Source organism: Mirounga leonina, unplaced genomic scaffold, assembly GCF_011800145.1.
Source record: "Mirounga leonina isolate KUSES-001 unplaced genomic scaffold, KU_Mleo_1.0 Mir_114, whole genome shotgun sequence".
NCBI lineage: Eukaryota > Metazoa > Chordata > Mammalia > Carnivora > Phocidae > Mirounga > Mirounga leonina.
Window position 1 is genome coordinate 31,832,083 of NW_023270265.1, and position 27,717 is coordinate 31,859,799.

A 27,717-nucleotide genomic window follows, 5' to 3' on the forward strand; every position below is an offset into this window, starting at 1 on the left:
CACGGGAAGCCTGCTTCTCCCTCTCCCCCTGCTTGTGTTCCCTCTCTCGCTGTGTCTCTGTCAAATAAATAAATAAATAAATAAAACATTAAAAAAAAAAAAAAAAGACCAGTTACTGTGCTTTGCTTACTAATGATGACAATAATGTTAACAGGTGGTTGCCAGGGGTTGGCAGGAGGAAAAAACAGGGACAGGATGGTAAAAGGATACAAACTTTCAGTTATAAGATGAATAAGGTACAAGGTGATGAGTATAGTTGATTAATACTGTATTGTAAACTGAAATTTGTTAATAGAACTTAAGTGTTCTCACAAAAAAAGAAAGAAAGAAAGAAGAAAAGAAAAAAGGTAAACATAGGAGATGATGGATCTGTTAACTTGGTTGTGGAAATCCTTTTACACTGTATATGTTTCTGAAACCATTAACACTGTATACTTTAAATATATTATAATTTTATTCATCAACTATACCTCAATAAGGCTCAAAAATAAAAATAGCATAAACATAAAATTCAATCCAAATGTTCCCTTGATGATCTTCTTTTCAGAGTGAGACCTCAAGAATGGCTTCATGTATCTCTGTCCATCATGATAGTAAGTCTGACTTTTGGTATTTAGCACAAAAGGTTGGACACCCTTGCTTTATGCTTCCAGATTACCCTGTATGTATGTATCCCTGTCATGGTTCATAATGTTTTGCTCGATCTCTCTGCATAAATGCCTCTTTTAGTTCATGGAGCTCCCATAAAGCAGGTGCTCTGTTTTTTATCACCAAATTCTCCGTGCTTACCAGAGCACAGAGAAGAATGTTTCCCCTGTAAACATATAGACAACATTTTTACACTGGTCAGTATCTACTATAATATCTGATATATTGGGTTGTTCAATTCTGGGACTCAGAGGAACCTCTCTGTATTATGAGATGAAAAATTTTGATCCAGGATCTTTTAATTATATAAAAAGGCAATAGGTGGCGGTATCTTTATATTGCCTGTATGCCTATTTGAGAAAATGAATTCCCTTCTTGAACTAAATTTTACAGAAGGGCAGGGAAGTCTTCATGCCTTAGCATGTACTGGGTCTCTGTCTGGATTTCCCTCTTACCCTTATTCTGCCTTCTTAACTCTTTTATTTTAGTATTTTTTTTTCCATTTTGTAAGCAATAATTCAACAATCCTATACATTTCTCAGTGCTCATCAGGATAAATGTATGCTTCATCCTCTTTATCTATTTCACCCATCCTACCACCTACCTCCCCTCTAGCAAACACCACTTTGTTCTCTGCATTTGAGTGGTTTTTGTTTGTTTGTCTCTTTTTTCTTTGTTGATTTGTTTTGTTTTTTTTAAATTCTACAGATAAGTGAAATCATATGGTATTTGCCTTTCTCTGACTGACCTATTTCATTTAGCATTATACACTCTAGATCCACCCATGCTGTTGTAAATGGCAAGATTTCAGTTCTTTTCTTTTTTTATGGCTGAGTAAAATTCCATAGTATATATGTACCACATATTTATCCATTCATCTATCAATGGTCGCTTGGGCTGCTTCCATATCTTGGCTAGTATAAATAATGCTGCTAAATTTCACAACTATTAGAATGGCTAAAAAAAAAAAAAAAAAAACCACACAAGAAATACCAAGTGTTGGCAAGGATGTGGAAAAAAAGAAATCTTGTGCACTGTTCGTGGGAAGGCAGACTGGTGCAGCCACTGCGGAAAACAGAATGAAGATTCCTCGAAAATTAAAAAATAGAGTTACCATATGATCCAGTATTCTATTGATGGGTATTTACCCCAAGAAAAAGAAAACAGTAATTCTAAAAGATATATGTTCCCCATGCCTTCTTAACTCTTACAGTCTGTGCACTCTTAAAGTCTCGGCAGCAGATATATGAAGTTGAAAACAGATTTTCCAGTGAAGATGTCACTTAGATTAAATTGGTTACTCCTTCTGAGACTTCTAGAATCATGCACATACTTGTGCATAGCATAAACTAGGCCATGTTTCAATTGGTAACTTATCTGTCTACCCCTCTTATTGACCAATAAGCTCAAATCTTTCTGTATTTCCATGCCATGCATTTCCATGCATGACAAGTACAACTACTCAATAAATGTTTACTGAATGCTTTTGGAAAAAGGAGAAGTATATAACCAACATGCAAGCATTTATCAATGTATTTGTATATGTGAAATCTGGTGAGTTACTTCACATCTCTGTGCTTTTATTATTGTTTAAATCGATAAAATGAGGCTAAAATAAGTTTTCCTAGAATATATATCTTAAAGCACTTATCAGAGTCCTTGTACGTAGCAAGGGTTCAGAAATGCAGCCGATTTCTTTCCTCTCTTTTTTTTCCCTTTCTCATTTTAGGAGAGAGGTGGGGAATGTAAATACCCATCTGAAAATTAAAGCTAATGTTGGTAATAAAAGCTTCTTGAGATTTCATGGGTACCCCATTAGCCAAAATGATTTATCAACATGATTTATCATCATAACTCAAAAGATAAAAAAAAAATCAACAGCCCAGAGATCAAATGTATGAATAAATAAAATCACTTTTTTTATTCAGTGAAACATTCCAAGCCCCTAATATGTAATAAAAATAAAGGCTGTCCTTAAGAGCTTTAGAACTAAGGAGGAGCTCTACAGTTCCCCATGTAACAAGAGGGCTCATATTCAAGGTGCTACTTGAACACATAGAAGAAATGACCTTTCACTTGCAGATAGAAACCTGTGGGAGAAGGAAGGCCCGGGAATCCTTTAGGGTAAATGAATTCAATCTTCAAGGATACGCAATAACATGATCAATGGACAGAAGGGGTGGAAGAATATTCTATTTAGAGATAAATAGCAAGTAAAGAGGCCGCAGGTCAGAGAGAGGATGCCCAGACAGGTGTATACTAGCAAGTCAGTAGATCTAATGTTTTCAGGGTAGAGCAGTAGAAAATAAAATAAAAAGTTAGGCAGGGGTCCAATCATGAAGCACCCTGTGCATCATGCTAAGGTTTTTTTATTTGATCCTAAAAGCCATGAAATGCTACTGAAGTACATTAAGTGTGTGAAGCTATAAATAGCTAAAAAGAAGAACTTCTGTCCCCATCTATGTGTGAGACTCCCTGTGCACAGAAAGTAGATGGTGAAGGCCCTCAGGCTAGGCTAGATCCAGTTGTGTTGTTGAAAACAAGACAAAGCCAGCATCACTCATCCTTGCTTCCAGTATCTTAAGCTGGTGTTCACATATAGCAGCCATTTCTGAACAAAATCCGAGGATAACTGGAGTCAAGAATGCTAATAAAACAATCACACCCTGATATAGTGCACCATGATATGAGCTGTGCAGAGTCAGCCTTCTGAAATGTGATCAGCCAAATGCAGCCTTTGTAGACATTTTCTACAGAGGAACTCAGAAATGTCACTAGTTCATCATTCTCCTGGCATTTCGTCAGAGTTTATACCAGTTTAATACAGTGCCACATAGATGGTGCAGAGCCACAAAATGTCCTGACAGAGATAACCTCAGAGCAAGTATTAAAAAATAAATACCATGCCAGGATAGCACCTGTTTATTCAGATTCAGAATGGCAGCTAATGGCATATGGAGGAAAGAACAGGGATCTGCAGAGTAAAAGGGGCTGGTGAGTTGGACACATCTGTCTTCTTTTTTTTAGAAGGAGGATCATGTTCCCACAGGCTCTCTCCATAAACAAAGCCCCTAGAAGCAAGTGGTTCTATCTGTTCGAGAAGAAGCAAAAGCTGGCTGGTACCAGTGGCTGGCTCCCTTGACTTCCTCTTCTGTAGCCAAGGGTTCCCCTCTCCCATGGCCTCACAGCTAGGCTGTCAAGACACAGGTCATCAGGAGAGTCCTGGCTAATGCAGTAACTTTTATTCTAGAACAAAGCAGCTTATTCAGAGGTCTCATCTCCTGTAAATCTGGGGAAAATGGGCTGGGGGAGGGGGGGAAGCTACTGAGTGTCATTTTAGCCTCTGTCTTAGTCCTAAGAAACATGCTTGCTTGATTTCTTCTGGCTTCCACAATGTCACACTGGTTTCCCAGAGCCAAAGATAGCCACTACAAATAAATAAATAGACAGACAAAAAACAAAAAGATGCTTAGTTTCTTAAATGCATAATGGCTACTGAGAATCAGCATGGCCAACATCCTCAGGCCCAACAAATTCTGCATTTTGCCATCCTTACTCCCCCTAAGCCAGAAGCCCAATTGTTGAATTAGGTGATGTTTGCAACAAAGTGTATGTGAGTATGCACGTGTGGGCATGCATGCGTGCATGCGTGCGTGCGTGTGTGTGTGTGTGTTTGTTTATAGGAGCAAAGTGAGGAATGGGGTATCTGACTCAGAATGAAAGAATACAGGGGTTCCTGGGTGGCTCAGTCGTTAAGCGTCTGCCTTCGGCTCAGGTCATGATCCCAGGGTCCTGGGATTGAGCCCACTTTGGGCTCCCTGCTCAGTGGGGAGCCTGCTTCTCCCCTCCCTCTGCCCACCCCCACCACTCATGCTCTCTCTCACTCGCTCACTCTCACTCTATCTCAAATAAATAAAATCTTAAAAAAAGAATGAAGGAATACATAAAGCTCAGGAATGAAGGAATACATAAGGGGATGAGGATGTTTGTTGAACAAAGCGCATGGTAGAAAACAAAGCTGAAATTTGCAAGAGCCATAGTGAGCAACAAGCAACATGTTGCTTCAGACATCAGAAAGACCAGGTCCAAGTTGGTCAGGACAAGCCATTGTGCTACAATGCTCTCCCTTCCCCCACTTTCCCCTTCTCTCATATAATGGCTTTACTTCTAAAACCATGGATTCACTTCCCATCTTCTTCTTATTTCCCCACTGTTTGGGCCCCTCTCCTTGCCTTCGTTGTTTCCTGCATACAGGATTGAGGGGATCTAGAGGCACCAGGGAAGATGACCAGATCACCGGCCCAGGCCCCAAACAGAAATTATTGTGCCAATGGGATAAGATAAATCTATTTAAAATGATCAAACAGTTTGGGATTGAGGTAAAGGAGTGGCTCGAAATATTTTTTTTTAATAAGGCTTCTTTTTATCTTTTTAAACTGTACTGCTATCATAAAAATGCATTTTTAGCAACTTGTTAATTTTACTCTAATCCACCTTGGAGACTGTTCCATGCCAGGACATAAAATTAATGGTATAGATCTCTACTATTTTGCAATTTATTAAATTAGAATGCCCAATTTGTCTATCGTCTATTGATTGACCCAAAGCAAAAATGTATAATAAATGAAAAAAAAAAAAAAAACCCACTGGAAATACAAAGAGAAAATTCATAATAGTAGCCATCTCTGAGAGGTTTTGGAATTGGGGGTGACAAAGAGATTATTACCCTTGTCAGTAATTTAAAATTTTTTGCAATGCATTTATGCATTACTCTTATAATTAATATTAATAAATTTGTACTGTTATGAACAACAAGAAAGTTTCTTCAGTCTGGAAAACAGTCTGTGAGGAGACATATAATCAATGTGTGCAAGTCACAAAGGGGTAGTGGGGAGGAATGAGCATAGTTAGTATGGAGAGGAGACCTGGAATATGTCAAACCTCAGACTCCTGGCAACTCTGCCACCATCTTACTACAAACAAGTGCTTGGAAAGCTAACGCTGTGGAACAGCTCTGGCAGCAAGAGACAATGCTAAGGACAGCAGGAGGTGTGTGTTTGTGTTTATCTTAAATTCGGGCTGAGAGGAGGAAGGTGTGGACCGACGTCCGGCTTGGGACCAAAGGGGCCAGGGTAAACGAAGACAAGGAGAGGACAGAACCTCACCACTTACCCCTTTCTTTCCTTTTCTGTTAAGGACAAAGAGCTTCAGATTAGAGGGTAGTATGTTAAAGGACTAAAACCTGAGCATTTTGCTGCTGGAGAAAATTTGGCCCAGAGAAATTATATTCTATAAGAGAATTCCAAAAATAGCAATCTCCAAAGTTTTGGTTTGAACATACCAAGCAGGGAAAATGAAAATGAGCACATGCCAGTATATGATGACTTATTGGTTGTAAGCTGAGGAAACGTACTAGGGTGTTTATGCTTTAACTTTAGAAAACATACACAAAATAGAAAGTAAAACAGCAAAAAAAAAGAAAAAAAAAAAACCACAACAGGAATTGTAGTATCTTCTGCCTACATCTCAATGAATCATCTTGTCCACACCTGCTGCTGCAGGTACCTCCCCACGGAGACTATTGATCTAAACTGTGGATCCCTGGGTTATCCTTAATATTTAACACCCAGAAGGGCAGACAGCTGATCCTCAATTAAGTTTTTTAATGAATGAATGAATGAATAAATTCAACAAATATTTATTGAATACAGACAATATGCCAGAGGCAATTCTAAGGTGCTGAGGATTTAGGAGTGAATTAAACAGAAGATAATCCCTGCACTTTATGAAGCTTCCATTTCCATACAGAAGACAGGGAAGGTATAAATAAATGTAAATATATATCAGGTGGTGATAACAACATTTACTAAAAGTTATGTAGAAAAAAATATATACAAACTATAAGAAGCTTTAACTACCTCAAAAACACTACGTCATATGGTGTTAATCAAAGGCTGGTGTTCATCTATTAAGTGTAGGATTGATATCATACAGGGCTTGCAGGGCTGTGCTCTTGTTGGCATCCTGCTCATCAACTGTCAACAACGTGGATAAGAATGCCTATTGTGGGCCTACAAAATTCACACGACACAAATTGAGGAAAAATAATAACAAGATAACAAAGGTGGTGGTAGCTCTGAAAGCAAGTCACTTGCCTAAGGGCATACAGCTAATAAATGATATAATCAGATCAGAATTTAGGCTCTCTAATTTTTCTACAGCTCCATATATCACCTGTAAAAAGGATATTAATAATAAGACCTAATAAAAACGTTGTGGAGAGTAAAAGGAAGAATAGGTGCAGCATCACTATTGTCAACAGTATGAATTAAGGGGTCCTTTAGAGATGAAAAGTCTGTTAGAGATTAACTAGTCCAAACACCACATGTCACAGTTAAGGGAATCAAGGCTTCAAGAGAGCAAATACCTTGTCCAAGTTCATATCACTCAGAGAGCATCAAGGTTGGAACTACTAACCAAGGTTCTTGACTCACTCCAATGATCCTTCTCATGAAAAAAAATTCATTTTCTTTTTATTCCTTAGTGTCTCAGCAAAGACAGTATGACTCAAAAGATAATGTATGTGTCTTACACCAAAAAGGTCAGGAGAAATGATGGGAAACTTCAATTTGACATCCTACAAGGGTCATGTGCTTCTATGGCTTAAATGTTTGTGTATCCCCAAAATTCATATGCTGAAACCTAATTTCTAAGGAGATAGGATTAGGAGGTGACGTCTTAGGGAGGCGATGAGTGCCCATGTAGAAGAGGCCAGAGACGGCCCCCTTGCTCACTGCAGCATGTGAGAACACAGTAAGAAGGTAACCAACCACATGCAACCCAGAACAGGGCCTTCATCAGACCCCCATCCCACTGGCACCCCGATCTCGGACTGCAGGCCCCCTAAACTGTAAGAAAGAAACTTCTGTGGTTTATAAGACATCCAGTCTGTGGTATTTTGTTATAGCAACCCCGACCGGCGGAAACATGTGTGGTGGGCATTAGGGTAGCATGCGCCTGGGCATATTTGGGAGGGTGCCCTGTCTTGGGAGTCTGGAAATAGCCTGGAACTAAGTTTAGTTTAGATCCTCAAATATCAGAGCCTGTAAGTGTGAAGGTGAAAAATGACTAATAAATTTTGACCCTTGTGAGAAACACAGTGTTAGTCTCCACACTGGACTGCCAGGTCCCCGGCCCTCACCTAAGACTGGTTTAACCATCCTCAAAGAGCTCTGCTCTGCTTTTTGAACCTGTTATGAAACCACGACATTCTCTTGTTTTGTTGCTGGGTATTGATACTGTGGAAAAAACACCCCAAGAGGCCACAGCTCACAAGCCCCCCAGTGGAGAAGGGAAAGTGACCCAGTCAGTAAAGCCTGGAGAGGAGCAAGGACAGAGAAGGAGAGGTTAGATAAGGAAGAAATCAGATTCACCCTCACAGCAGGAGCACAAATTCCTGCGGTGTCAAACAGCAGTTACTCTCCTCAGTACTTTGCTTATTCACAAAGAATTTCTGGAGTGCTGAGTACAAGGTGTCAAGGGATTTGGAACTGGGCAAATTCAGTGATGATATCCTGTGAAAATACTTTGAAGGCCATGCCAGTGTGCCTTTGAACTCGTACTAACTGCTTGGCCAAGGAAACACTGTGATGATGGAAAATGTAAAACATACCTTCTAATTTTTTTTTAAATTAATACTCCAGTATGGATGCAAATTCTTAAGTTCTCACCGAAAACATCTTATGGTGACAGAAAGAGAAGAGAGGGAGACAGGGAGGGGAAGTTAGAAGGAGGGGAAGGAGAGGAGGAGAAGGGAGAGGCCATGGAAGAGAGATGGGGAAGAGCAGACAAAGAAGAAGAAAAAGAGAGGTAGATGAAAGGGTAGAGATTTGAGGAGGACAACCAGAGGGAAAGGAGAAAAGAGATGCCCTCCTAGGGAGCTATGCTGCAGGTCCCATTCCTGTTCATCTCCCACCACCATCCACCCCGAATTCCAAATTCTGCCAGCTGGAAAATAGGCTTGACTGCTCTATTATTCTTATAATTGGCATCATTTTTTGAAATAACACTGCTTTTAGAAATCCAATTGTAGGGGCGCCTGGGTGGCTCAGTCATTAACCGTCTGCCTTCGGCTCAGGTCATGATCCCAGGGTGCTGGGATCGAGCCCCCTCATCGGGCTCCCTGATAAGTGGGGAGCCTGCTTCTCCCTCCCCCTCTGCTGCTCCCCCTGCTTGTGCTCTCTCTCAAATAACTAAAATCTTAAAAAAAAAAGAAATCTAATTGTAAAAATAATACGTATTCATTTAAAATACAATGGAAAGTGGACTGAAGTATAAAAAGGAAAATAAAACATTCACATGGTCCTTCCATCTGGAAACAATCACCTTTAACATTTTGTCATCGATCCTTCAGAGTATTTTTCTGTTTCTGTAGGCATTCCTTTTTCAAAAAACAACTTTTGCATCATACCGTTAACAGAGCATAACATACTATAATGCTGGAATGCACTGTTTTGCCAGCTGTACAATATTCTGTAATTTTCTTAACTGACAGGCTGACCACAGACTATCGGTAGTGTCTACACATAATACTGCACTGATTATCTTTGCAGGTAAATATTTGCATGTCTCTCTTATCTCTCAGTTTTTCAACAGGCAGAATTATTAAAAGAGGGAATTTCACTAACACAAAGAGAATGAGCATTTGTTTAAGACTCCTGATAAACTGTCGAACTGTCCTCCAGAAAGTTTATATAAATTATGCTAAGAACAGATGAATGTCCATTTCCCAAGCCCTCACTTAGGCTAAGTATTATCTCCTCAAAAAAACTATCCCTTTGGCAGATTAATAAATGGCATATCCTTTTTTAATTTTTAAAAAAAGATTTTATTTATTTATTTGAGAGAGAGAGAGCACAAGTTGGGGAGGGAGGAGCAGAGGGAGAGGGAGGAGCAGACTCCCCGCTGAGCAGGGAGCCCGATGCGGGGTTCTATCCCATGACCTGAGCTGAAGAAGGTTGCTTAACTGACTGAGCCACCCAGGCGTGCCTTTTTAATTTTTATATCCTTTTTGTTTTAATTTTTATTTCCTATTTGTGAGATTCAACATTTTTATGTTGTCTCTCTTTTTTTCTTGTATAGAATGCCTGTTCAGGATCATGGGACTTTTATCTATAGAGATGTTTTTATGCAAGTTTTCATTTATAAGAGGGATTAAACTGTTGAGGATATTTACCCACTTCTTGTGCTGTCTTTTTTACATATTTTTAGTTGGTTAGTTTGGAACCTGAATTGTTTTTGGAATTAATGATTTTATTTATTTATTATTTTTTTTAAGTAATCTCTACACCCACCCTGGGGCTCAAACTCACAACCCTGAGATTAAGAGTCATGAGCTCTACCGACCGAGCCAGCCAGGCGCCCATTTTGGGAATTAAAATCACTGTTGAACAAGAGGTCATTACCCTTTCATAGAGGTTTGTTTTTGGGTGGGGAACAGCAAACCTTGCTTTTTTCTTTGGTGAGGACAAAGAAGATGGGGAAAGGGAGGAATAGTGTGTGAGTGTGTGTGTGTGTGTGTGTGTAATGGTGAGTACCTCCAAGTCACCCTCCTGATAGTGAAGGTGGTGTGAGATGCCCAACTAAACAAACTGGGGAGAGCCCGGGACTATGGGGCTGGGGGAAGGGGGATATCCTCTCCTCTAGGACCAATAAAGGGACTCCATCACTAGGAAAATCCATTTCCTTCTGAGATCTTCAACTCAGGTCAGACCCTAAAATATTTCTTTAAAAATAATTTTACTAGGCAGACAGATCGTGCCCTTAATTAGCAGGTGGCACCTAAATGGCATACTAACATCTAATAGGAATTATGGGCCCACGAGGTCAGAGTGAGGGCACAGAGGTACCTGAGGTGAAGAAGAGACAACAAACAGAATCCAGAATTGGGCTTACTCACCATCTTTTCTGGTCACATTGTTGGCTGACCAACTAACCAATGGCATAAATAAATAATTGGTCAAGATGGGCCAGTTATTCCTTACAGAATTTCAATTAATACACATATAGGAAATTATGGAAATAGAAAATTTCCATTAGGATACCACAGAAATCACTGCGACAGGCAAGATCCACTGATGAATATGGAAATTAGTGGGCAAAATGCATAGCCTCAAAATATCTCTCCCAAAATATTTATTAATTATTGTGGTGCTTTTAACATATGTTCACACAATTTTTGATACTCTTCCTGCCAGGAGTTGGAACTTAATTCTCTTTCCCTTGAGTATGCACTAGACTTAGTAACTTGATTTAACCAATAGCATATGGAACAGGAAAAACAGTAACTCTGCAATGGACAAACCTGGCCGACCCTACCTTCATCAAGTGGTCAAGGTTAACATCACTGGTAATAAGACATATTGATATCTTGTACTGTTTGATAAGATATCATGAGAAGGGCACATCATTTCTGTGATATTCTTACCAACAACCTATATAACCCTGTAATCATGAGAAAATATCAGACTAACCCAATTTGAGGGACATTCTAAAAATATCTGAGTAGTATGCTTCAAAACTGTCCAGGTCATCAAAGATAATGAACGACTGAGGACCGAAGAGACTAAAAGATAAGACAGATAAGTGCCATGTGGGATTCTGGATTGGACCCTGGATCAGAAAAAAAGGGACATTAGTAGAAAACCTGGAGGGATCCAAATAAAATCTCTAGTTTAGTCGACAGCCTTTTACCAATATTAATTTCTTAGTTGTAAATACTGCTCCGTGGTTATAAAACATGTTAACTTACGAGAAGCTGACTGAAGATCATAAGAGAACTCTCTGTCCTCTCTTTGCAACTCTTCTTTCATTGTAAAATTACTTTGAAATAAAAAGGGAGAAAAAAAAAAAAAACATTCCCAAATCTCCTAAGGATATACTCAATTATAGCAAAGCTACTATAGATAGGAAAGTGATCTGTTCCTTCTAGTCTTTCTAAATCATTGTCACTACAGGGAAAGGATGGGTCATGCCATTTTATCACATAAAGCAGGTAAGCCACTGTAGCATTTCATTTGCTCTAAGTTTATGATTCACAGATTTCAACAATCACAAAAAAGAAAGTTATTCTATTTTAAAAATGGTTACACTGGAAAAGCAGTTCTTATTATTGAGATGTTCTTACTCTTCATTTGTTTAGAAGTAGAAAACAATGTGGACAGCCCGGGTTTTTACTAATTCTAGGGCTGCCCTGGTTACTAGGGGAAGGGCCTGATTGCAGCTGATGACAGAAATATGGTGGCCTAGGAACTGGTGAAGTGTGAGGGTGAGTGGGAAGCGGTGGTTGATGAGGCTGTAAGCTGCACTGCTTTGGGCTCCTCTCTCTTAGGCACCCTGTTTTCCTTGGCTACTGAATTACTCGGGAAGGCTAACTGCTCCTAGGAGGCACATTCTAGAAGAGCTAGTTTGTTCCCTGGGTTAGTGATGCAGAAGCTATCCCAGGCACATAAGTATTCTAACAAGTTTCATCTTGTCACAATAGAGTCACAAAATTGCTCTGTTCAGCACACGATGATGGCTTTGTAATTCAATTATCGGTAGAATTTATCTTCTGGTACTTATCTGCCTTAAATTTAGGGCACTCATGGAAAACCCTTTACCATAAATTTCATAAATGCTGCAGCAGGTTCTGTCCTCCACCGCAGGGCACATCTTGCCATGCCTGTGAAAAGCTTGACAGCCTTCTCTAAATTATGGAATTGTTTTGTTTAGAGATGTTGATGTTTTAAGTGCCACAGCCAAACAATAAAAAACAGTGGGACAGGTCCATCTGCTCTGGTTATTCTCTTTAGAGAAAGAGAGATCCTGACAGACAGATAGACAAAGTTCCTTCTCAATCCAAAAGGCTGCTTTCAGCGATTTATCTAGAATGGTGTAGAAGGGATTCCTGCAACTCCTAGGAGGTCAGATGTGGTAGCGTCAGTTCTCTAAGAATCCTGATAAAATTCTTAACACATTCATAAACACATCAGGGCTGGCTGGTCATCTACATGGATTCATTAGTCTGGGAGTTGGTTTTAGGATCTTCCTCTGCCTTCTTCTGCCTTTCCTACCTAGTCAAATGAGCCAATTTCTGGGTCTTCTCTACCATTCTGTTTAGAATTTGCCATCCCATATCTTATCAGTTACCTACTAAGACAACCTTATCTAATCTTTGATTTGAAAAGTAGGTATCTATGGTTACCTCATCCCCATATTCATTTTCCAATTTTCACATATTCAATAAATATTTATAGAGTACCTATTTTGTCAACTCAAAAATGCTCACTTTTATTTTTTTCATTCTAACATTTCTTAAATCAGCTGGTATCTTACAATCATTGAAATGATAAAGTTTAACTGGCAGAGGTTTTTGACAATACACAAAATAAAGGTGTATCTTCATCTGATGGGATTTTAGAGTTGATGGTATACGGTATGTGTCAGGCAGTGTTCTAGATACTTAGCTGTCCTAGTTTCTTCGATCAATTTCTTCTCATCTTTGTCCTAACAACAGACAATTCCCTTTCCCTAGAAACCATTCCCCAGGAACACCCCCTCATCATAATTTAATATGAATGTATATTGTGTGTCTATCTTCTTTTTCCTTCTCCTCCTCCCACTTCTCAGTGTTTTAACGTGAGATGTGTTAACAGTGGCTGACCTTACATCTCAGGGTTTTGGTGACAGACTATAAAAAAAGGGGAAGCATGACTCAACTAGAAGAGGAATACCACCTGAAAACCATGTGACATGCAAATTTTTCTCATCTTTTTGGGGAGGCATTTATCATGTTTTAAGTTGTATGAGGGACAATCCCATCATTGTAGGTTGAAGCATAATTGTGTTTTTGTTTGTATTTAGAGATTATATATGGTATCACAAGATGTCCCAGGTACCAAGTTTTCAAGGGGTAGACCACGGTGATTTTGTACTGGATCAGCCTGGCCAACCTACAACTATCTTTCCCAGAGTCTCCATATAGTTTCAGATTAGAACTGACCAAAAGGAAATACACGTGAGATGTGGAAGGTAAGAGGGGAGTAGCAGTCAGTTCACTCTGAAGGCTTCAAGGGTTCAAGGTAGAGACAGTGACAAAGTGCTGGCAGGTCCCAGTCTGTCCTTGCTCTTCCCTTCCCAATTTCCTGCCTGACCACTCTCCCAGACTGCTAGCCCGGTGCCCTTGGGCCTCAAGCCCAAGGTGTGAGGCTGCAAACTACCAGAGGGGGTCCCAACTGCAGTCCCGCCTCAGCAGCTGCAAACCCCTCGAGGGCAGGGGCTGTGTTTCCAGTATGTTCACAGCCAGGAATTAGAGCTAAAAACTACTCACTAAATTAATATAAATTAAATGAACCGAGTAACAAGGGCTTTTAGGTAATCTAGAAGCTATAAAATTAAACACTGAGCTGATTTATCCACTGTTCCTGATTCTGGGGCAACAGAAAAGTAAAATACATGTGTGCATTAAAAATTCCCATCGAGGGGTGCCTGGGTGGCTCAGTCGGCTAAGCGTCTGACTCTTGATTTCGGCTCAGGTCATGATCTCAGGGTCGTGAGATCAAGCTCTGCATTAGGCTCCACGCTGGGCATGAAGCCTACTTGAGATGCTCTCTCCATCTGCTCCTCCCCCTGCTTGCATGCACTCTTTAAAAAAAAAAAAAAATTCCCAATGAAAATATAAATTATGAAACTGGGTATCAAAATGAGATTGCCACATTTCTGAAACGAATGCCCAACTCTTGCTTATTCCTCTTTTAAATGACAGTTAATATTCACTCATGTATTATATGTGTCTGGAGTTTAACCTGAGTTCCCATTTTAATCCTGACAAGTAGATAAGGAAGACTGCACAATGATGACTGATACACAGATGAAGACTGTAAGGCTTAAAGAAGCTAATTAAATAGCTCATTGTCACAGCCCTTGAAAACAGGATTCTGACAAGGTCATTCTGACTCCAGAGCTCTCACTCTTAAACACTAAACACCATCTCTTCTTGGCTCCAAGCATCAAGAAAGGTGCTTTGGTGACGCATCATTGAATGAGCAAGAGAAACCACACGCACAGACACTGTATAAACCCAGAGGCTCTAGAACTTGAAGGCTAAGCGAGGTTTGATCACTAGGGCATAAGTCAATTTCTTTTACTATTATTCTAAATTAGAAGCCATAATTATGAGGATTTTCCCTTTCTCTTTTGTGCTTCTTTGCTGCCATCCCCCTGCACTCTGCTACCATAGTAGCTGTTGGGGATCTGGAGAAGTGACCAAGGCTCAGCTGCTCGCAGATGGAGGAGCTCAGCCCAGGGAGACAGGAAATCATCAAGATAAGGAGGACAGGGATCAATGATGGCCATTAGTGAATGAAGGCTATGAGAAAAGTGATGGGCTCACAGGCAGGAGCAGGGGTAAATGAACTTAATTTGTAGGGAAAACTTGCTAATCATTGGGAGAGATTACGATGTGGAGGAGAAGTGCAAGAGGATTAGAAAACCGCATTCACATGGAGATCATTAACAGGAAAAACAAAAAAGGATAAAACATCAGGCCCCTCAGGGATAATGAAAATTCTCTTATCGAGCACTCACAGTACAGGAACCAGAAATGCCCCAGTGCATGTCTTGGGATGTGATTTCAAGAATGATTTCCTGCCACTTCTCCCAGATTTTTACCCAAACCACAGACATGGTTCAGCTCCCATGGTAGAGGGCTAGGAACCAGAAAAGACTGTCTAGGAGGAAGAGGTAGAGTGTTAAGAAACAATCAAGTCAATACTTCAAAGAAAGGGGGTCGGGGGTTCTTCTCCTGAACCCCATACTCTTTTAAGTTGTGTAAAGAATCTATCAGTTTGGGCAGTCTAGGCTGCAGTCACTTTGTCCTTGGTTACACAGACCTCATTACCCCTTAGGACAGCCTGTGGGGTTCAGAAACAGCCTACTGCATAAAAAAAAGTGTTCCTTTTACTGATGCAGAATTCTTCCCTCTTCAGTATGTACTTAGATGGTTTAGGAGTCTAACCTTTACATGCTGGAAAGAAAGACAGGTCATCTGTTAATGGCTCCCGGATTTAACAAATGAAGTCCATTCAAGATGTGTTTCAATCTGGATGTATATGTGGGTTTATGTGTGTGTATATATATACATGTGTGTATTCAATGAATTTCAGTACTGTGTGTGTGTGAGTGCAGACACCAGGTTTCTACTATTCCATTTACTGTCATACGCACAATAGATAGAAACATGTTAAAGACAGGTCCTTAAGGAATTATCTATTAGCAGGAGAGGAAATGAAGAAATAAAAAGATAGATATGCAGAACATACTAAGTGCTAAGTTACTTAATAATAATTATGCTAATATGCCATTTTTTAATTCTCAAAATGAGCCTTGGAAGAAGGAAACTGAAGCTCAGGCAGGTGAAGGAGTTTCTCAGGATTGCTCAATTAGTAAATAGCAAAGCTGGAATTTGAATTTCAATATGCTGACTCTAAGCCTGTGCTCTTTCCATCAGTCACATATATAGACCTGCAGTACAACACATGTTATGATGCACTGCATTTTATTTGTGACATATGCACATTTAAATTCAAAGAAAGAGATTCTTCTTGAATTGAAGAAGGCTCCAAGGGTAAAGGCAGGAATCAGTATGAGTCCATAAAGATCCACTATTGTGATCCTAATGATGGCAAAGATCCTTATCCATTATCTTTGTAGTCAGACCAAAACTGTCCTAACACATAATAAGTGCTAAAATTTAATCTCTGCTAAAATAAAAAAAAATAAATAAGGACAGTTTATTCCTAGGTAGGAGCATTTATAAAATCATAGAGATAAGAGATATAGGCTGGTCCATAGACTAATCACTGCTTAGAATTATTTACCTGGCCTTAAAAAAAAAAATTACCTGGCCTTTTGGGAATTTAGCACATAGAATTGGGATTATGGGGGGGGAGGTGAAAAAGATGTGCAAAGTCAGGTTGACAAGCATCTAGTTATGTCCTTACTCTTTTTGAATTTATGTTGTAAGCAACAAGGAACAAGGCAAATGCTTGATCAGGGAAATGCTTACACGATTCCTTAGGCAGTAGTAGGATATAAGGAGAGTAGGGCTTTTTCACTGTCCCCAATGAGCCAGGGTAATGCTAAGGAGAAGAGAAGTAGACAGGTGTAACTTCACAGAGGTAGAAATGATGGGGACTGGAAACACAACATTTAAGAGGAGGTGAGTGAGAGAACAGAGTTGAATATGTTTCAAGTGTTAAGGCTGGGGCACAGGATATACAGAAATACAAAATCCTATAAAGAAAAATCTAATTCTGAATAGTGAGATGTTCCACTCCCAGCTGAGCATAAAACTGAAAGCTAGTGATGGTGTTTGTTAAGAAGTGCCCTGCAAACAAAGACCTGCTTCAGAGAGCTTTGGGTGAAGGATGAAGCAGAGTGGCTTCAGAAAACAGCCATACTCCTTTTCTATTACAGTACACTTGATTTTCTAGTTATTTTGATAGTGTAGAATTTTACATTTTTATTTTATTTCACTAAGTTTATTCTACTTTTTTTTTATTTTTTTATTTTTGTAATATCATTAGACTCCAACCCTTTTCCACTTTACAGGACACAGGGAAGGAAAAGTGCAGAGGATTCTGTTGTGGGGTCCATTAAACCCATCTGGGAAAAGAGAAAAGACAGCCAATTCACACCACACCCTCTATGTCCCTTGGGTGTGAATGGCTTAGGAGTCTAGGAGAGGCCATACTCAACAGTCAGCATATCTGAAGGAGGAAGAAGGGTCATGGTGACCCGGTGTATATAAAACAAACTATCAAACAACAAGGGAAATAAAAAAAAAAAAAACCAACCACCTCACACTGACCCAGCAGCAATATCCAACAAGGACTTGAGGATGGGTGGTAGCAATATGAGTCAGAATCAGAGACAGAAACTGCTTTAAGTCGTGAGGTGTTTTCTGACATAGCCAGATAATACCAGAAAAAAATTCATGGATCTGCATCTTATGCCTGAGGTTAGAGGAGAGAATGGTAGATAGGGATGACAGGCCAGGTATCTAGACAAATGGGACTTTAATGACTGGGCATAGGGCCTAATGGGAGGGAGGCCAAAGGAAACGCCTGCTAACATAACAGTTCTGAGTAAGAAGAAAGCTCTGTGGAGCAGGGTCCTCAGAAAAGCTTCAGGGAAAGCTGGTGCTCAAGCTAGTCTTCACTGGTCCCCAGCACAACGGGGCTTGTGAAGGTACACCGGAGGGGACATAACGTGCTTAAACAATACAGGCTCCGGAGCCAGTCATATCTGGGTTGAAATTCCGTCGCCATAACTGATGAACACATAATATTAGTCAGGGTTATTTAACGTCTCTGGGATTTTATTTTCTTATTTATATTCCTATTTATTTCTCATCTAAAAATGGGAATGAAAGCACCAGCAATGGGCACCTCTTGTTGATGTTTTCCCATTAACCTTCTCCCTTCCTTTGAGAAAAGTTCCCGAATCTTTCCTGGGGGCAGCGCCATTCCTTACTTTGTGACCATGGGGTTTACTGGAATTGGTTCTACCCCCAGGGTCTAGATGTGAGCATGTTACCTCATCAAGGACTGTGAGATTTCATCCCAGAGTTCTGCGGGAGCACCAAGCAAGGAGGTATTTTCTTTTCCACTGGAGTAAATTTGGGGAAATATTTGCTGCTAGAGACTACCAGGAAGGAAGAGCCTGCCTGAGAGTGAAGCTAACATTGAGGACGGTAGAGCCAACATAGCAAGAACTGATGAACTTAATGAGCCTCTGAATTGAGTGCAGTCTGGATAAAGTTGGACCTTTTGACTTTCTAGATCCATGAGGCAATATCTCTTTAAAAAACACACACACACACACAAAACAACTTTATTTTTCTTAAAACAGGTTGCATTTTTCTAACACATATCTTGAAAAAGTTTGATCACTAAATTATTTCAGATCATTGATTTGAAGATTGACTGAAACAGTGTATGCAAGACACTTAGCATAGGGCTTGACATACAGTAAGTGCTCAATAAATGGGACTTGTCGAAGATACGGAATGGGGAGTCATTCATATTGACTGGCACTGAATCACAGCAATGAATGGCAATGTGTATGTATACATGCTCAAAAGCACTGAGTATGGATTAACAAATATTCCTGTACCTCTCTGCTGGAAAATACAGCTGTCATGTGCCCCCCGAGGGACCTAACTGAAACAAGGCTGACATTCTAGAATACAAAGGCTCACTGTTGAGTCAACTCTTAATTTTCTGTGTGTGAATTAGAGAAAATATGTAATCACTACTCAGCTGTCCCTGTTTACAGCCAGCCCTCTATATGTCAGAACAACATAATTAATAAGGTAAGTCTGAACCTATTTTTAATTAAGTGAAACAGCTCTAAGATTGCCTTGTCTTTTGCATAGATAATAGATTGCTGAGTGGTTTATAATGAAAACTGCCTTCCACTGCCTTGTTCAAAAGTTGAAACAGATCTCAAAAAGGCCATATTCAGCAACTTTTTTTTATTATGTTATGTTAATGACCATACATTACATCATTAGTTTTTGATGTGGTGTTCCATGATTCATTTTTTGTATATAACACCCAGTGCTCCATGCAGTACGCAGAAACTTCTAATAGTGAATTTGGCTTTTGGCAGGACCTTCCCTTATTCAAGTATTTTGGATACCACTGATCATCCAACTCTATGTCCTTGTTCAATGTCAAAGCAACACCTTGGCTTTTATCTACTGAACTGTTAAACTAACATTTATTATTGGGGGATGCAAGTCAGAAATAAATCTTAAATATAAAGCTGACTTTTACTACTGCAACCAATGTCCATGGGCCCAGACAGACCAAGTTTCAAAACTTAGCTATATTACATATTATGTGTGTTATGTTGGATAAAATATATCACTTTTCTATTTCATCAAAATGAGGATAAGAATCCCTACCTCACAATCTTGTTATAAGGATCAAATGACACAATTTGTCATGTGCCCAGATCATTCTAGTAACTTAATAGAAATCCCCATTATGGGATTTTATCTTGCAGATGCTCAGTTCTCCCATCTGTATTTTTTTCCCTAATGAAAATCTATTCTCCCTTTTGATGATAACAGAATGCCGCTTTTCTCCTTTTTAGTAATCATCTCTCCCCTAACCTTGAACCATGCAGTTGGACTGGGACTCAACCCCATCTCCTATTTCAGGCCCCTGACCTACATGAGTAATGTACCACCTTCTGTAGCCTTGACCACTCAGATTCAATCCCTGGAAATATAAGGAAGGAGGCAGGCTGGTTTGATAGGGCTTCTAAACTGTTAGAAAGTAGACTAAAGCTGATAATGTCCATCATTGCCACAAATGAGAAAACCAACCTGAGAATGAAACCAGCACGGGGGGAAAACAAAACTAATAGATGTAGAAGTTCAGCCACTATTAAGAATATTATTACTATTAGTCAGTGGGCACTTAATACAATTCTTAGGTGCCAGGTATGTAACCAGTTTATGAAAAACATCTCATTTAATGAAGTAGGTATTAATTATCTTCACTTCACAGAGGAAAAAAAACTGAGGCTCACAGGAATAACTTCCCCGTGATCCCTTACTGAGTAAATGGCAGAGCTGGAACCCACCTCAGTATCTCTGAGCCCCTTAATCTCCAGGCTGTACTCCCAGGGTAATTGATTTCTGACATAATACAGAACAAGACTGCTATCACAGTTAAATAAAAAGAACACCTCCTCTATTAAGGGCAATATTGTACTAAGATGTGTTTTATAAGCTGCTAAATATAATACACACACACACACACACACGTAAATCTGTTTTAAAAACAATATGAACTCCTTGGAGGAAAGTTCGTATTTATGTTCGCTATGGGAGTATGAACAGCAACCACTGTGATTACATAAGAATATGCTCTTATGTTCCAGAATAATTTTCCAATTGCCATCGACTACTTTCAGAGGTGGCAATGTTATCGCCACCCAAAAGAGGTATTTCTCAAGTGGACTAGGTGATGAGGAAAAGATGTGAATTAATCTTCATTTTTCTCGGGGGGAAATGCTATGTTATTACCCAGAGTCACTTACACTAGAAAATTTATCACTAGAAAAGTTGCCCCCAGTCCTTTCCACACCCCCACAGCCAGGCTCCAAGCAAAAATGATTAAAGGGGGCCTCTTATAATTAAGCTTGCTGAGCAAGCCTAGATAGCCCCATAGTTCCCATATAATTTGAAGCAATTGGTTTCCAGGAGTGAGTCTAATAAATACCGCTCCGACTGACCCTTCTGCTGCCGGACTCAGGAAGTTGCTCAGTCAGAAATACAGACCATGTGGCCAGAGATCCAGAGATTTTCATCAACAGTCATGTGCACTGTGCAATTTATAAGGTCTCATGCCTTCTCTGGAAAAACGAACAGAGCTTAAATAACCCATGGGGGCCATCTGCCAAGCCCAGTCAGAGACATACTCATGCAGGCACCATGGCCAAAAGAGCTTCGGGTTTTCTCTACTCACCTGCCTGAACGGGCTGGGTTTCCAGAGCTCACAGCCGCAGCCCAGAAAAAAAGGCCAAGAGGCAGAGGCAAGGAAGTCCACTGATTTAGCAGAGCATGGACCTTGGAGCCAGACTGCCTGCATTTGAATCCTGACTCTGCTACTTTCCAGCTGTGTGACCTTGGCTAAATTAGTTAACCTCTCCATGCTGTAAGCTCCCCATCTGTAAATGATGATAATGCAAGGCTTACTTCATTAAACTGTTAGGGGAATTAAACAGCGTAAGTGTGAATCACGCTTATCACAATGTTAGGGCTTGAATGGAGAAGATGTGTCTCTCTGTACCCAAAGGCAGAAGGAGGGGCATTCTTTATTTTACTTAATGGACAGATTAATCAGAACTCATCCACAATCATTTTTATAAAGATAATGATATTATGACATTTAGTTACAAGGGCTTTGCTAATCAGATAAAAGACCCCTATTCAAAGAATAGATAAGAATGTATGCAATCAGCACCAGCCAAAGCAATGATGGGGTCTATTCACCTCATAATGCTGTGTGTAAATAAGACCTTTAGTGAGCTAGAAAATATTCTGTTCCATGTACCACCTACATGGAAAATATTCTCATCTCAGTTCTTTTTTCTTGCCTATCTTTTTATTCAACACTTTTCTTCATTTCTACTGGTAAGAACACATGTCCATCCAGTCCTCTGTAAATTGCAACTTTCTACTTTCCTTTGCTGGGTCCACGGCAGCTATTTCAAGTCACTCGGAACCAGGACTTGAAAGATTGGTCCCTTACACTTTCTCATTGGCAAACTATCAACTCCATTTCCAGGTTAAATTAGGTGGACTCCATTAGTTTATTTTAGTTCTTCATTTATTTATTTTCTGAAGCCTTTCTTTGCACATATGGCACCAAGTAAAGACAGAATGAAAAACAAAAACAGAAACAAAACAACATGGGCCCTCTTTCCAAAAAGTGACTTTATACTTTATAGGCAAAACATACAGAGGTTCAAGGTGTCATGTCAATAAACGACAGGATGAGTAAGAGAGGAAGAGAAGAAATGCTGACCAGAGAAGGTAGGCTCAGTGACAGCTAGAGTGGAATTCCCGGAGAGGGAGAGGCCAATGTGGACCTCGAGAGCAAGGCTCAAGCCATTGCTGAGCCAGAACAGCAGCGGGAAAGAGGTGAACAGCTTCTGTGCAACAAAATCCTTCTTTAGTTAAAAATGTCTCTTTCTGATGGGGGAAAATTAGGTGTCATTCCATATAGAATTCCCTCTGTGTTATTTTTGAGCCTGTTTGTTTGCAAATGACTTGTCCTTCACTTTTTCAGGCAGTTTCACAAGCATTTTAAGAGATTCCTCTAATGCAGTTCCTCTAGCTTTCAGTTCCCACAGGGGTTTTTAGGGCAGGGTTTGAAAACCAGAAAGATGAAAATGCATTGCCCTCAGAAGTGAGAGAATTGGGGTGGGTGTGGGGAGCTAGCAGGCACCTGTAAGTCCAAAGGCTGATAAGAAGCAGTGCGATTTCAGGAGTAAAGGGGAGACACCTTTCAGAGTTGTAGGGAGCCTGTTGGCCCCTAAAAGGTCATGGTTCCAATGATTCTGAATGATGTGGACATGAGATATTGAAACTCTTACTTGAGCTAGTTCTTATAGTACTGCTTATACCAGCAAAAGTCTAGAAACAACCTTTACCGTGGGCAGATTTCAGGTCAAGCAGGGTAGAGTCATATCTTTTGGCAAACATTAGGTTGTAAATTCAAAAGCAACTGATAGGTAAAGTCAAAATTACACCAAAATGCTTCTTACTTTGCTCTTACTTTGCCAGGATCTAGGCCTTTGGAAACTTAAAAACCAAAAAGAGCTTGTATTATTTCCTTTCTTTTCAATTGTGGCCACTGGTTCCCATGGAGGGACGACACCTCTAGTTTAAACAGGGGGATGGGCACAGGTGGTAAAGAAAAGGAAGAATATTACTTTCTTTGCTTCCTTCTTTCTTTTGCTGCTCCTCTGTTGTTCTCCCCTGTGTGTGACACAGCAAGAAGGCAACCCTCTGCAATATCCTGAACCATCCTCTGAAATATCTTGCAATATCCTCTCAAATATCCTGGTCTTCACCAGGAACTGAATCTGCCAGCCCCTTGACCTTGGACTTCCTGGCCTCAAGAACCATGAGAAATAAATGTGTTGTTTAAGCTACCAACTCTATGGTGTTGTGTTACAGCAGGCCAAGCTATATATATATATATATATATATATATATCTCCTTACCTATATATAAGATATATATATATGTATGTTTGGTAACTCACAGAATATTTATGAAAGGTGAAATAAGAAACTAAGAATGCTGGTTGTGCCCCATACAATGAGGAGATCAAGGAGATGTGAAATCAGGAATGGAAGGAAGACCTACTTTTAGGCTAATAAGATCTACTTATTTACACTGAAAACCCTTATTTTAACATGTAACATATGTGTGTATAATGCTTTTAGTAACAAAAGCCAGTATTAAAATGTTTTTAAGTGTCTATTTCACAAGCCCCATCGAAATATAACAAAACAGCAGTTACGAAGCCCTTGTTGTTCACTAATCTCAATGATCTCTTTGGAGCTCATTGAGTAATCGGTGGTACAGCTTTAACATTCCCTTGAAATGCTGACTATTCCAGTATCACACCCTGCCCTACGGGGATGTGGGCATATCTTGATAAGGACAGACCTCACGTGAGAGATCTGGGTGAGAAAAAGATTCCAATGCTCATTTACTAGGTGATCCCTTAATGGGCTACAAGATAAAATGAGACTTACCAGTAGAACCTGTTTGGTACGACCCCTTCCTGGATAAGCTGCCACCTTCTCCCAAATTCAGCAGAGCTGTATAACTGTAGAGAAGAGAAATTATTTAGCACCTTGACCCCAGGGTACATTAAATATACAAATATTAGTTCACTGGCTCAATATTAATAACAATCACAACAACAGTAGTAGTACCTACCATTTATTGAGCACCTGACATATGCCAGGTGAATGATCCACATATCATCTCTGCTCCTCATATGCATTCTGCAAGATGGACCTTAATATCTCCACCTTACAACTGAGAAAGCTGAAGTTCAGGAAGATTACGTGATTTGTTGGAAATCACATGCCCTCCAAACATGAGAATGAGCTGGGATTCATACCCCGTTCTACCTGGTGAGAGTCAGCAGTGCCATTTGACCTAGCCTGTGCAGGTCACTGTGTGGAATACAGAGAAGTGCAAAATCTGAGATCTGGCTCTTGAAGAGCAGATAGTATAACCTGACTAAAATCACGAGAAATGCACTAAGGCAATGAGGCCACCAGTGACAGAGGAACGCCAAGGAAGGAGACTCAGAAGTCAGTTAGGGATGCTTCACAGATGTGTGCAGATTCCACTGAGGTCCAAATGAATGGCAGCATTCAAACTGACAGAAATGGGACAGGCGTGACACGAGGAGCAACGTGGGTCAGAGTGGTGGGGTACACAGGGACAGTATACAAATAAGCCTGGCTTATCTAAATAAGTGTAGATGTGAATGTTGAGGGCAGCTTGGAAGACGGCTTTGAATGGCAAGTTCGGGAGACTGGAACTGACCCTGTGGCTGGTCTTTTCGACAACAGCCAGAGAAGTTTCAGGCTATTCGGGCAGCCCACACGGACTACACTTTCACTGTGATCCAAGTGCTTCCCATGCATTATTTCATTTAATCCACATGCCATCGCTGTGATGGTATCTGAAGTTATTTTACAGATGGCTCTACAGCTGGAAAGAGTTCAAGTCCACATGCTACACTGCTTCAGTACTCTCCGAGGGCAACTGCAAAGAAGCAGTGCTCATGAGACAGGGTCTAACGCTCCACATGCTCCCTCCTCTCCAAACATGATTCTTCTCTTACTTCCTGCTTTGTATCTCAGCTCACTCCACACCTCTGCTCTTCTCCAATAATCTTTACAGCTCCATGGAAGTGTCCTCTGATGGCAGCCTGGAGATCCCTGTTGCTCCAGGCATTCTGGTTCCCATGGACTACTTACTGGCTACTGATTTGATAAATATCATTTGGAGTATCTCCTTTCTACTATGTGCCTGGTCTGTAACCTACTGACACTCCAATCTTCCACCACTGCATTCGCCAAATCCCACAGTGAATGGATAATGAGCCATACCATCCTGAGTACCATGATTGCCCAGCCTTGTCCTGTCTCCAGCTCCAGCATTCAGTGAAGGGTCAAATGACTCACCAAGTGATTCACCCCGGTTGCAGATGCACTGGGCAAGTCCAGGAACAGGTCAGCTCAAGTGACTATTTACCAACCCTTGGAAGAGCTTCCTACGATATTGTGTCCATTGGATCAAAACACATTCTAGAGCCCCCCAAAAAAGAAGCTGAAATATGTGATTACTAAGCAGGCAGCTCAATTGGCTCAAACTACACAGTATCTGGGCATCCAGTCAAGGAGAATCTGTGGCTTTTTCTTTCAAGTCTTACTATTTTTTTTCCGCCCCATTATGCCTGGGTACATTTTATGCTTGATTCCTCTTAAGAGTGCTAAGGGGAGATGGGGAGGCAGTTGCCCTCACAGAAATAACAGAGGATGGGGACAACGCGTTCCCTCTTAATTCCAAACCCAAGTGGCCAGAGTATGCACGTCCTACTTCTGGTTCACCAGCATGTCCCAAACACTTGGCATCTGAATACACAGACTTGTAGAATAACAACAAGCACCTGGGTTTGGGAGGATCTGCTTCTCCCGCTCCCCTTGCTCTATCTTTTTTAAGCCCACAGCTGCACTTCTTCCCATGAGTTTAAAGAGAATTGAATGGAAAGTCATCAGAGAGGGCGAAAAACCATGAGAGACTCTTAACCATAGGAAAGGAACTGAGGGTTGCTGGAGGGGAGGTAAGTGGGGGGATGGGGTAACTGGGTGATGGGCATTAAGAAGAGCACGTGATGTAACGAGCACTGGGTGTTATACGCAACGATGAATTACTGAACTCTACATCTGAAACGAATAATGTACTGTATGTTGGCTAATTGAATTTAAAGAAAAAAAGAAAAAAATAAAGAGAATAGAGTTCACAACGTTGTGTGTGCCTGTGTCTATATATAAATGTATGTTAACATCTATATTTATATACAAAGACTTATGCAAATGTAACAGAATCAGGATGGCTTGAAATAATAATTCTGCACGTGAGGCTGGACTCACATACATCTTGAAAATCAAATATTAACTCTGAGGGCTCATACGGTGACACCAAGGATTGCCATCCCTGTCCCCACACAGAATTTATCTTTGTGAGGAATTACTGGGTGCCAGCATGTATGTGTGTGTGTGTGTGTGTGTGTCTTTTTAAATTGATCCCCCTAGGCTTGGATGCAGAATCTGTGGATCAGTCAGGTATGTCCCATGATATTTGTTTTTATCCTCTTCAAGGGGCTGCTTTGTTATCTGTGAGCATCCAGAGGCCCCTCAAGCAGTAGGGATACCAGACAATCCAATAAACCAAGGCTCTCTTATTCAGCTCAGTGACATTCTTTTCCATTTTCTCTCTCGAAAAGAACACTTTGGTGCTGACGGATGCACCTTCTCACTTTCTCACTCACATCTGAGCAGGCTTCCTTTGGTGTGTCTTCACTGATGCTCCCCATTCTGGGTGAGGTGGCTTTAAGACTTGCCTACCTCACTGCCAGTCTTCTTTTTAGGCCCAGACCAAAATATGCCTTTTCTATGAACCTTCTCCTACACACTAAACTTCCCTGTGGCCTCATTTCCATGGTTCAACAGATCGTATCAAGCTACAGGCCACATATTTATATTTAATTTTCTTAGGAACCTTCCAAGAGAGCCATCTATGAATGCAAGGCAGAAATTCCTTCCTTTCTAAAGTCACTCTAAAATATCTGAGACCACTCCCTGCCCCTTCAATGAAACCACAAAGTTTACAGGTGTCGGGAATCCTTTCCTTCTAGAAAATGTCTAGCACATAGTAGATTGGCAAGGGGGAAAGAAGTGTCAATTTCGCACCCTGCAAATTCCCTAATGATGAATCTATCTAGTAAAGTACCCAGGTTTCCCAATGGGTGGACAAAGGTAACTTATCAGAAGAATATATTTTATTTCCATGGAGCCATGGTAGAGGCCTATACCTAAAAAACAAACAAATGAACAAACCAGAACTATAAATCAGTATATTTGAAGCTTCCAAAGATTTGGAAGCAGGGTCTTGCATATTTACCCTTAGCCAAAGCTGCTCTGTATACTCCACCTACTATTTCAAATATTTTCCCCCTATTGTCCAGCCTGGTGTCATACCTAAAGGTCACAGCCACTCAGGTTAATGTGTTAATTAAACCTGCAGAGTCTAACAGCCAAGTTCTCTTCTACAAAGGAGAGAAAAGGATCAAAGCCTCTTACCCAATGACACTGTCTCAGCTGCCAGTAGAAGGTTTTTCCTGCTTTTAA

At 40.4% G+C, this 27,717-nt stretch overlaps 1 protein-coding gene across 1 annotated transcript in view; it reads right to left on the reverse strand.

Moving 5' to 3' along the window:
- Positions 1–27,717, reverse strand: part of SORCS1 (sortilin related VPS10 domain containing receptor 1) — a 321,747-nt gene that overhangs the window by 145,164 nt on the left and 148,866 nt on the right. Inside the window, exon 5 of the mRNA XM_035028687.1 lies at positions 24,040–24,113. Within this exon, the coding sequence (XP_034884578.1) occupies positions 24,040–24,113 (74 nt within the window). The remainder of the gene's footprint in view (positions 1–24,039; positions 24,114–27,717) is intronic.